This window comes from Amblyomma maculatum, chromosome 7, assembly GCF_055883805.1.
Source record: "Amblyomma maculatum isolate TAMU_Amacu chromosome 7, ASM5588380v1, whole genome shotgun sequence".
NCBI classification, from domain to species: domain Eukaryota; kingdom Metazoa; phylum Arthropoda; class Arachnida; order Ixodida; family Ixodidae; genus Amblyomma; species Amblyomma maculatum.
In genome coordinates, this window is record NC_139350.1 from 88,501,096 (window position 1) to 88,513,502 (window position 12,407).

Below are 12,407 nucleotides of genomic sequence, written 5' to 3' on the forward strand. Positions count from 1 at the left end.
TGCGTCCACATCATGAACCACTGTCAGGCGTTCAACACAACACAGACGCACACCATGCTAAGCACTTCTGCGCGAAACGGCAAGCGACAGCAAGGAGACACTCCCACAGAAGCAATGGCGTTGCTTAATAGCAATACTAGCGGCTCCAGTTTTTTTTTTTTTTGCAGTAAACATTGATTGCTAAAATGCATTCGTACCGACCAGAGAACAATATAGTTAATGCATTAAATTGCTATATTTTGCCATTATTAGCACTGAAAAATTATTAGCAATGTGTACAACCGGCAAAAAAATTACCCACGATTAAGTTACTTCCTAATGCGAAATTTGAGCGCAGCTCATCACCTGTTTCACCTTTTCGATAGATTGAGGCAAAGATTTCGAGCAAGACACGTATGTACAATTACAGACCCCCTTTTTAATTTTTCACACGTATTCCTTCAAGAAATACTCCCCTAACGGGTCTTGGCTGTCATGAAAGAAGCGAGAACAATTGAGTTATCGGGAGGTTGCGGGAAGCAGCACGTGGGCCCATAAGAATGTTACGCGAGGAACAGATAGCAGCGACTGACTGATGCCGCTGATGCCACTAGCAAGTGAAGCGAGTGAGAACGAGATGCACGCACCATGATCCGCTGATAGCGAGCCGGCGTTTCGCAACCGGAGAGCACACTCACCACCAGGCAAGAAGAGGGGGTACCCCCACCTCCTCTTTCTGCATGGCGGCGACAGTGTTCTATGCAGTCAAGTTGTCTTATATCCCTGTCACACGGCCGACTCGGAACTACCTTGAACTTCCTTGGTCTAAAGGAGCGCAAGGGAGTCGCAGGGAGTTTCGCCTTAAAGGAGTTGTCCCCGTGTCACACGGCTTGCAACGAGCTTCTCAGAGCAGCCAACAGGGGGCCATTAGGCGCTGTTTATTTTGCACAAAGATATAAAAAATAATGTCCAAAACAAACTGAAATATTTTTTATACTACTATTTTCCTCGCAAAATGCAATTAGCTTTAGTCATAACAATATAAAAGAACACACATTTGCTGAAAACAACGACCATGCTCTAAACATAGCCATTTTTTTCCGCTCTGCTGGACACCATGCGCGGCGTTGTGCAATACGTGGTGCAGTGTCGCGACAATTAAACGCAACTAACCGAGTTAGAATACAATTTTATGCAATAAAAACTAATATATTTAGGAGTAAAAATTACATTATTGAAGAAATATGTTATTTAATGACTCGGAAGCAAAGCACATTGGAAACGAGAGTACTCCCTTCGCCCATCAATGGAGATCGTCGATCTCCTTTGCTTCAAAACTCCATTTAACTTCCTTCCATAATGGACTGCCGTGTGACACGGCACGTATCTCCCTCGAGGTAATGGCTACCTTGGTTGAAGGGAGTTGAAAGGAGTTCAGCCGTGTCCGTGTGACAGAGGTATTAACCCGCTAGCGGCGGCAGCGGCATCAGTCAGTCGCTGTTAGCGCTGCCTAGCGCTAGCGCGGCCAAGACTGCTGGATGCATGCGTGGACCAAAGTTTCCTGCGTGGCTGCGCAGCTGTTGGCGATGCTGAAGCCCCTATAATTTCGCTTTGTTTACGGTGGAAAAACATTTTTATGAAATGGCTTTAGTGGAACCCTGCGCTGCTCTTGCTGAGCAATGCACACGTGATTGCTAATGCTGGCAAACCGATTGTCGCAACTTGCTCAAACCTTGCTCTTTGAGTAGGTTACCGGGCTACAGTAGCCATGTGTGGCGTTGGGCGGAGACGATGGGACTTCGTCTGCTTCGCAGCGCACTTGCCAAGGGGACGGCGATCAAAGCCGCAGCGGTGGTGTTCCGACATCTCCAACAAGATCACTTGTAAAAAAAGAAAATTTAAAAAACAATAGCATTTTTCCACGGCCACCTCCCTCATCACATCAGGATTCAAGGGTTTTCAAGGACCCCACAAAAATTCCCAAACTCTCAAGGCCCTTGAAACCATTTCTTCAAAATTCAGTGGTTTTCAAGGACTCGCACGAACCCTGTCATAATTAAGGCTGTCAAGTGTATTGGTTTGGTACTATTAGGGTTAAGCTTCCTTGAGTGACTCAAGTTCTGAGGAGCACCATAGTGAAGGGCTCTGGAAATTTCAACCACCCTTTCTTTCTTTAAGTTCTAAGAAGTTCTTTAAGGTGCACTGACATCACACAATACATGGGTGCCTTGCTTTTTGCCTTCATCAAAAAGCAGCTACTGCATCCTTAAGTTCATCAGTTGAGCAACTTAATTACTGAGACACCACAGGTATTGCAGAGGCCTATGTACATGTCAAAGAATAGTTATCCTCGAACAAGTCAGTGATTATTTACTTCATTTCAAGAATGCAATCTCAGCAGACCTGAGCTGCATGACGTGATATTAACATTTTGAGATGACGCAATACTTCAAAAAGCAAATTTCTTTCAGAACAACCAGCTTCTTATAAGCCCCTGCAGAAAAACCAGTGCAATTAGAAACGATCTATAATTTAATATATAAAATTGTGCTTCCTGATCTATCACATCCCACACACTAGCTCTGTACTATTTGCTTGGATGGCTTCCCAGACAGCCATTTGTATTCACAAGCACTGGCATTCGATATGTTGTAATAAACTACAGATCTCATTTCACTGCAGTGGTGTAACTACATCAAACAATTAATGGCAAAGACTTTTTTCTCACAATATTCCACTTGATAATGAGCATGGATCCATTATAATAACTCTGTGCATTTTTCTCTGAGCAGGAGTGAAAAAGAAAATACAATCACGTGGCCACGAAGTCATAACTGCACACAGCCGCCTGCTACTAAGTAGAAAACACACCCACGAATGGCCTGTGTAATGTTGGTGCAGTGCCAGCTTCGCAAGCCTCAGAAAAAGTACTGGTGCACAGCACAGGCAAAAGCAGTTCACGACTGACATATTTTACTAGTGAGGCCCCACAGCCCCTTTTAGTGTTTCAAACCGCACGCGCTTTTTCCTGTTTGTGTTGGTGTCCACCCGGGCAGCGCGAGTACGCATGAGCGAGCTGCCTGGAGCAGGGGCGGCATGTTATCGGCGCGAGATCGAGGGTAAATAAGCGCGTCGGAAGCATGGCTCGAGGCTTTTTCGCCGAGCAGCCGGCCAGCGAAGGGCGGCCAGGCAGCGTCCTGCCAGACGAAGACGGAAGCGGTGCCTACAAGAATGCCTTAGGAGTATTAGCATGAGTGCTGCCACGCGAGAAGCAATGCTTTTGTACAGTCGTCAACACTTTGGCCCTATTACTCACCCTAACCGCGCTGCAGTGTGTTTTGTGTTGCCGCGGTGAACGCCTGACCGAAGTTCCGTTTTATTCTGCATAGTCCATTGTCGCGCATTTCGACGGCATGTTTTCAGCGCAGTTTTGACCAATGCTGTTTCTTTTTTTATTTAATACTTTTCTGTTGATCTGGAATAAACCGGTGTTTTTAAGAAAGACTTGGTTTTTCACTTGTCGGGCGAGACCATCGCTCGCGGACCCGTATACTAGAAGGCGGAGCCTTCATACTAATGCCTCTAACTTAACCTGAAGTCTCTCAAGCATAAATCTGTGACCTCAAATATGACAGCATTTGCCAGAAAGCGCTGAAAATGAAGAAAACAAAGCACCACAGTAGGTTGGCGCACTAGCTGCTGGCAAAAGAAAACGTTACTACCACGGTCAGAATGGTCATGGAGAGAACCACGTTAAATTTAGCCGTAGCCACAGGTGGTCCAACAGGGGGCATCTATTAAGACGGCAGCACTTGCATACCACAGAAAGGAGGTAAATTCTATTTCCCTCCGGGTGTGTAAATCCCACCACGACAGAGAAGTATCAGCTCTTCTGCGTGCACAAAGTAGGACCATTCCAAATTTTCCCGAGAACATATATCAATAGGAGGTCAACGCTGAGAACTCCGTCTAGTTCTGTCTAGTGTGGAGGGTTCCTAGACAATGAGGTACTACAGAGTGAAATACACATCTGTACGTATAAAAAGGTCACTGCACTTCCAGACGTATCTAGAGCAGGCAGGTAGGTAGCAGACGACACGCTTGAGCTGCATCTGCAACCTCGTTGCTTGAGACGCGTCAGTAGACATGGTAGCTTTCGTATACGTACAAAAGCATGTTTAAAAAACGCCAACGCAGCTTTATTTTCCATTGCGTTGTTGAAAGAAGCGGGTTAGTAGCATTTCAAATTTCTGCCTTACCCATCCACTGCATTGGGGAGAAGGGGCACTGCGGTCGTTTTGGGATTTAAGGGGCACCAGACTGGCGATTGTTTGGGCCCACTCCGCAGCGCGGCATGCTAGCACAGTTTTCCAACTGTATCTAAGAAGGCTGGCGAATGCGCAACCCTGTTCTAAAGCTGCCCACCATCAGCAGTGGCTTTTTTCAAAACAAGACAGCAGCGTGCCATAAAAACTGGAATATAAGTCAAGATTTTTTCTTGAAAAATGCAAGCTAAAGTCACCTCTTGTCTTATACAGCGGTCTTTAGCAGAAGATGAGGCACAGTCTGGCAACATGTAACATGTCTGGTCACAAATGGACAACGAAAGCCGTATCAATACCCTGCAGTGCATTTTTTTATTCAGTACCTGGAGTATTTGCCTTCGCGTGTGCTCTTTCATTCGACCTATAGACAGTTTTCGCGGCGAGAAGGAAATAGCATTGATCCGAAGCACGCAGCGCCATTCCTTCACCCTAGTATGTGGGGACGCAGGGGTAGCAGCGGGGGTGCCAGGGCATTCTATGCATAAAGCACACGCTCTACACAGTCTTTTGCACACAAAGCGTCTTGAATGGCTGAAAAGCACCAAACCTGCTCAGCTGATAGGAGTGATGCGCTATCTTTTACGGTTTCTTTTTTTTTTATCTTCTACGCTTTCTTACATACCCTAGCTCGTTAATGTCTTCTTTTCGCCCCCTTCTTTCTTTCACTTCACTGTTCGTTTCATTTCTGGCAGCCGTAGCTCATCTGCTACGAAGTCCAGCGGCTAACAACTCTTCTTTACTTTGCTGTTCAAATTAAAAAGAGAGTAAGAACCAAAGACAGGTGATTAACAGAGCAGTGGTATGTGTGCGTGTTGCTATATACACTGTTCCAGTTCCAACTCTCAATCAGGCGAACCCGAGCGGCCTTCGAATTTCAAGCCCCAACTGAAAATGTTTCACCTTGTGCTGTGTTTGTAGAAAAGAGACAGGAAAAACTGAATATCTGCGCAACAAGCTGCTGTTGGGCAACAAGCGGTTAGTATTATTTTAGGCAAACATTTACGAGATTCCATCTGGCAAATAAAAACTATTTCGGCACATTCACCTCAAATTCATGGAAGTATGAAGTAGCATGCATGTCCCACTTGACAACAATGTCTAATAAATTTGTTGCCAAATTATTATTGAGTAAAACAGCACTACAATAATTTTCTTTTTTCTGAAGACATGCATCCTGCAAGCTTTTGCTGCAGATAAGAAATGTGAATGTGGTTTAGCAGTCCTTCCTTAAAGTAAGCACAATTTGTGGCAACAAATGGGCTATAAAATAATTAGTTATAAAAGCAAATTTTACAGAGAGCGCCATGGGACACTCTCTTCACAAGCTATCCATACTGCACCTCTGCCTAACCACGCATTTTTTTCCCATCTTTCACATCCCACAATCGCAAAACAGCAGGGTATGCGTGAAAGCTCATTATCAATTGATGAAATGGAGTACACAAAGGCGAGAGGGGCTTTTAGCTTATCTCATCCAAACCCATAGTAAGTTTGCTTGCCTGAAACATAGACAGAGATGAAAAAAAAAAATACAAATTCACGCCAAGCTGAGAAAAATATCAAAATGTATCTCAGTCCATTTGCATCTGTATGCACAAATACAGCCCTGCGCATACAAACCAGCCAACAAGAGGTTGATGGCAAAGTATAGTATTGTAAAAATAGACAACCACCAAGTGGAGGCACCTTGTACGAGAAAACTTGGCACAAATTTTAAATCCATGCAGAAAATGCACACAGCATTTGCAGAGCCTGTACAATGAAAACCAACAGAACGATATGAATGAAAATTGTGTTAAAAATAAGCAAAGAAAAAGAAAGGCAATGTTGGAAACTAAATTTGGGTAGGTATCTCAATTTTTTTTTTTTTTCAGGAGACTGCAAGAAACAGCGAGATGCTTAAAGGTACAATTTTCATCAATATTGACCTATGCTTCATAGAAAAATGAAATGCATTTTTTTTTTATTCTGTGCCCAACATTTCCTCCATTTTCTAATGAACAAAAAAATTTCTGCAAAGAACATAAAAATCAGACAAAATTTGAATGCGCTAGAGCTTCTCAAAGTATGCATGTATTGCCTTTGGAGGTTCACACTAGCGAGCCCTCTTAATGTCCCTTATCCTCGACCTTCCCGCGCGGCTCCCATCGTTGCTCAAGCTGTAACCAGGGAAATGTGTGCAAACCAGCCTAGCTCCATTCAAAGGGCAGCACACAACCAGAAATGAATGAGTGCTGTGTGTTACACCATGTAAAAGCAGCTCTGTAGATCCCTTTTATGCCTTGCCCCATTGCTCATATTTAAAGGAAGACTGCACTGAACGCAAGTGAAAGCTCATTTCTGACTGTTAGCCTACTGACTTATATAAATTTCTTTTTGTGGCAATTAAAAGCTTGTTACAAGTACAGTTCCGATAGAGCAATAAGAGGTCACAACAGAGCAGGGTTAAATTGCGCAAGGTTATACAATTAATGGCAAGACAAGATAATCATGATGTCTGAATTTTCTTGCAGCAAAAATAACACTCTGTGTTGCGCTCCTGACTAAACAAAGAGCCATGAAGTTTTAGCACAGAAAAAAAGGGGGGAGGGTGCATCTGCCAGCTTTGACCTAACCTCCTTGCTAATTTGAAATATAGATTCTTGCCAAACTGCAAGTTCTGTCCTCACTGCTGTCACTGTAGAGAAAGATGTACAACAATGTGCCAATAAATTTCAGCTTGTATGCTCTTAGAGTGCTCCTTTAAAGAGTGGGATCAATACAAAGGCAGCAAGCACCAGATGCAGGATGTGCTTGAACAGTGGTAAAATTGAGCAAGCTAAACAAAATGTGCACAATGCTGCACAGGTAAGGTCTGTACAAAAAGTATGGATAAGTTACTGGTCACTCCAGTCTCAATTTAGCTTGTAAAACAATTAGGGAGGACAGTTAAGCTCTGCCTTTGAAGATATGACGCGACAGCGTAGGCTACCAGCCCACATATAAAGCCCCGCATTAACCACGCTGTATGCATATGCCTGCATAGCCTACGGCTACATGATTTCAAATATCTTGGCACACTGATTCTGATGTCACCCTCCCCTATGAACAGAGAGGCTTGAGTTGGCAGCTGCTGCCGAATGTAATCTCAGGCAACCCTACGACCAGTCAGTGCACGGCCATGTCGGCTGCCAGTGCCATGTTCGTGATTGCTTGCTCACAACGCCAATGCAGACACTAAGTTCGCTGAACGGGGTATTAGTAAAGAGTTTCACCGCAGCTCCAGCCCATGTTAGATGCCAAAAGGTCGGGGTGCCGTTATTACCAGCCATTATTAAAACAAAGATGCACCTCCCGCAATGCTTCGGTTGCTCTGGCATGCGGCGGCCGATCCCAACATCGCAGTTTCAAACCGACCATGTGCTCTGCGATGTCACCGCATGCTGAAAAAGACCAGGGGACCTAAATTTTTCCAGACGCCTCCACTGCCGTGTCCTTCTAAGCCCATGTACAACTTTTAGATGTGAAAAGGAAAGCCCACAATTTGCAAGAAAGAATGCAAAAGTTTTTCACTCTTCCCAGCTGCTTTAATGCAGCACAACTACTTCAATATCATTAAGAAAGAAAAGAATTCAAAAAGTCCTTACATGTAACTTTTTGGTGACATGTTGTAGCAGGGGATATACGGGGCGTCAATGGTCCTCCATGTGGGGCGCTCAAGTTTTCCGTGCTGATTCACATATTCCGCCGCCCGTAACAGGTTTTCCTTGTTGAGGGCACTGGAACATGAGGTTAAAAAATTCTGTCAGTGCCTAAAGTTTCTGTGCCGCTTTTGCTTTAAAAAACGGATACATACATTCCCTTCTGGAAAATCACGAGCTGGGTGTAAGTAAGACTACCAAGACTTTCTTACTAGCACTGATCACAAAACCTGCCATGCTAATTTCTCTGTCACTCAGGTTTACGGCGACAAAGAATGTTAAAATTAATTACACTTTGCAGCGAAACAAGACGTAGTTGAGCAGATCCTTTACACCGCAAAGGAAAAATATTAAAGGTTTATTTCAAAATTACCAGGGAGCAAATAAATTATTGCAAGTGGACAAATGGGAATGACTGAACAACGAGCAAATTAAATACACATGAGCCTCATTTTTGATGCACGAAAGAATACCATAAGCCAGTTATTTCAAGACACGAAGCCTACAATTTAAGGGTATATACTAATTGAAAACTTTTTTTCTTTTTTAATGGTATGCGGTTGAAAATTTAACACTTATAATGCTCAACAGCTCGATGCTTTCATGTCCTCAATGCTACGCATATGTCAAAGATAGTGCATGCTTCTGCAGTTGCTGACAATGGTAGTACAAACGACAGAACAGTGCTAAATAGTTTCTCTTGTCTCTAACACTCCACCAAGTGCAAACCAGTCAAGCATTGTTATTCTCTTATCATGCACCATTTTGGGACAATTTTGTATCTGGTGCATTATTTTCAGCAGCTGGTAAATGAATAGTTTAGCATTTAGCCTTAAAAATATTGCCGAGTGCATCAAAACCCAAGACATCTACCTTCTAACGTCCTACAAATATTAAAGATTACGGATGGCATGTATAAGTGCATGAAATATATTGTTACGATACGGCGAGCCGATGAAGACAGGAGACAGAACATGACCGATGGCAATGGTAGATGACGTTTAATGAATGTTCGCGGGCCTAGCGCGAGCACTCCTGCCCGCGCCACTGCCCGCTTCTTCCTTGTCGTCCGTAACATGACCCGGGGCCACCGAGCGATCGTCCCGATCGTGGACGAGGAAGTTGAGCGATGTTAGTGATTTTATGGCAGGATGATGGGCGTGTCTGGATGCTTGAAGAAGAAGAGGAAGAAGGAGGAATAGAACGGCTTGCCGGTACGATGTCTGATGCGTGGGTGATCCGCCTCCCTTGGAGCTGTCAACCATCCGTCACCAGAGTCCATGGGACCGATGGATCGAGGTCACGTCGGGCAGCTTGGGCGGGGGTTGCGTGTTCGTGTCCATCGGTTCCTTCGGGTCTTTTGGGTCCTTCATCTCGGTTCTGATCGGTATGTCCGTTCTCCTTGTCTTCAGGTCCGGGCTGGGGGCTGGGCGGTGGTAGTTGTTCAGGTCTGGGCTTGAAGGGCTGGGGCGAAGCTGCTCGGCGATGTCCCTGGGCCCTCGGTGATGGTCCCGGCTTGAAGATGGCCTCGATACTCCAAGGCGAGGATGGGGATGTCGTACGCCGCACCTCCAACCAAATGTTACGATACGGCAAGCCGATGAAGACAGGAGACAGAACATGACCGATGGCGATGGTAGATGACGTTTAATGAATGTTCGCGGGCCTAGCGCGAGAGCTCCTGCCCGCTTCTTCTTCCTTGTCGTCCGTAACAATATAATATATATACTAGTACATGTAATGTGCAAACCAGCCATGTTTGCGCAAAATAAAAACCCGAAAAAAAAAATGAAAATTATAAAGTGATTTTGAAAGCAAAATTTTTTCTATTAATATATTACTTTTGGGGAGTGCAGAGCTGTGAAGCCACAATTGGGGAGAAAAAGCATAGGCCTACCAGCCCGCACAAGCCCAATTCCAGGAGTCACTGTCATTTGACCCATCAAACGCTTGGAAATTGGTCAGAGCTGCATCGGTCGGACACCACGAGTGCTTCAACAAAGATTCTAAATAATTTCTGGCTCTGATATATGTGAAAGAGGAAGGACCGAAGTTGCTCACCCCAAAAAAAAACAATTTTTGAAATAAAAAAATTGACATTTTCGATATGCATCTTCTTAAGAACAACATAAATCCACTGCTTTTCCTCCCTTTGAGAGAGATAAACAGGTGGTGTTGGTGCCAAAGCAAGAAAATAACCCCTGCAACCACTCTGTTCCTCCCATCGCTTGCTGCAACAGCCACCTCTCTGCTCACAAGTACACAGCCATCTTGGCACAAGTGGCTCACAACCACCTAGAACAAGCACTCCAAAAGCAAGCTTCTAGGCAATTCCCAAACCCAACGTCTCAAAATGCTTCTTCAGTGAAGGCCCCAAGCTAACAACCTGCACCTTTCAATAAGGTACCTGCTGTATGCTTCATTTCTCAACAGGAATTACAGGCAGGCTCAATGTTTCAAGGTGGTTTGGTTTGGCCTGGTTTGGTTTAGAGGATTGAACATTTAAACTGCAACTCAAATTTCAACCACCTGGGGTACCTTCAAGTTTACTGACATTACACTGCACGAAGGTGGTAAGGAGCATTAATAAACACAATCTTGTCTTGTGGCCTTCCACTCTGTTAATGTATAAGTGCACTTTGCCACCTTTTAAAGCCAGATTCTAATATCCTGAAACGTTAAAACTTACCCTTGTGAGAACAACGCCAGTCACCGCCAAGCTATGCTGGTGGTGACAGGAACATCAGGTATCGATCCCACACTGCCAAACACTCCTTTGTATTCATTCCTCCACTCCAAGCAACTGTTGTAACTTAATATTTTATTACTATTTATTTAAAGATGTTGCTAGCTTCTTTAAAGGGGCCGTTGTAAGACTGTGGCCAATGAATTCAGACCCGGGAGAAAGGTAGTAAATAAAGCATAAAAAAGGCAATAAAAGGGAGAAAGCACGTTCACATGTGATTGCTGAATTGTCAGTAGTTTCCCACATTCACAGGCTGTGGCCAAGACCACTGCACAGGGTCAGTCACACTTGGTATGAACACAGCTCTGCGTGGCTGTGTTCCCGCCCAAGCCTGTAGTAAACTCGCGCAAAAGAGCAGCTCTGCATTATCTTGTAACTAGATAAGATGAAATGGCGCTCCACAGATGCGTGGTCACACAGAGCAGTGTTTCACACAAGGTATGCTTTCCTATGCACATTAAAACACCAAGAGGAAAAGCCTTGGACACACAAAATGTGACAGGACCAACCAATGTGATGCCCCCACTGCATAAATGCTACACTGAACAAGAGCTTGTTCATTCACATGGCGGTTGATATAATGCTTTCATCAATCATATAACAGCTCGTTGATAAACAGAACAAAACAGGAGCACGCTTCATTTCAGAAGATATGTGCACACACAAAAAATTTACTACACACCAGCATGATTTCATTCTTTACCATAGAAAGATACTATTTTGACAGTAAATAGGCAGGAAAATGTGGCCACTGCCATGTTTCTTGCAGATGGGTGACTGACACATGCACAGTAACACAGTGCTCATTCTGAGCTCATTTTTCTGCCCTAACTAGGTGCGTTTCAACGGTTATGATATCTATTTCTGTGCGACTGTGTTCCCGCTATACACTAGTGCACAAGTGGACGCTTTGTTGCAACTCTCAAGCTAACAAAACACTACTGCTATCACCAGACGAACACTGCACCAGTCTGAACCGATCGCTTGCAGTACGGCAGTGCTGCCACTGCGCTAATAAAGGAAGGCAGGAGGTGAAAAGATGACGCCACACGAGCCCAGACTGCGTTCGTCTGCGTCCTTTTCCCGCCTCTAGTCTAAGCATGCGATTGTCCTGCCAGTATGTAATCGTGCCAACTATTACAGTAGTTCCGTGCTCAGTTCTATGCTTAAAAGTACATGACTTACATAGAAGTACACAACTCATTGCCCTGCATTGCATTAATTGCCACAATTTTCAACTTTTTGCCGCTGAAATTTCGTCGCCAAGGTACAAGAGAGCATGAAACGCAATATGAAGAAAACGCTAAGTTATCAGTTTCATTATGCTAACTGGAAGAAAAGCTCGAAAGCACCGCAAAATCTGGTCATTTTACCGCCTGTTGTCACGTCATAAATACCGCTCTACAAGCTCAAAAGAACGCCAACAGAGAGATCAAAAGGAGTGGCTGAGCGACAAGCAACGCCCTTTGACTTTAACTACGTGGTGGGCTTAATGATAAAAATCAAGGCTTTTGAATGTTGAAACAGTTACAAACCAACACGTTCGGCCACACATTTCAAGGACAGGACGCTCGGCCAAGACGACAATCGTTTACGGGACGATGGCGCGATGGGCCGAATGAAATTGCCCGCGAGCGCGAATCAGTAGATGGCAAGGCAAGGCCACCCGCGCGATCG

General features: G+C 44.5%; 1 protein-coding gene across 1 annotated transcript in view; it reads right to left on the reverse strand.

Moving 5' to 3' along the window:
• Window positions 1-12,407, reverse strand: part of LOC146183908 (abasic site processing protein HMCES-like) — an 87,992-nt gene extending 75,585 nt beyond the window's left edge. The window contains exons 1-2 of the mRNA XM_084609227.1: window positions 12,266-12,407; window positions 7,931-8,062 (exon numbers count right to left, since the gene is read on the reverse strand). Of these exons, the coding sequence (XP_084465353.1) occupies window positions 7,931-8,062; window positions 12,266-12,285 (152 nt within the window). The 5' untranslated portion in view covers window positions 12,286-12,407. The remainder of the gene's footprint in view (window positions 1-7,930; window positions 8,063-12,265) is intronic.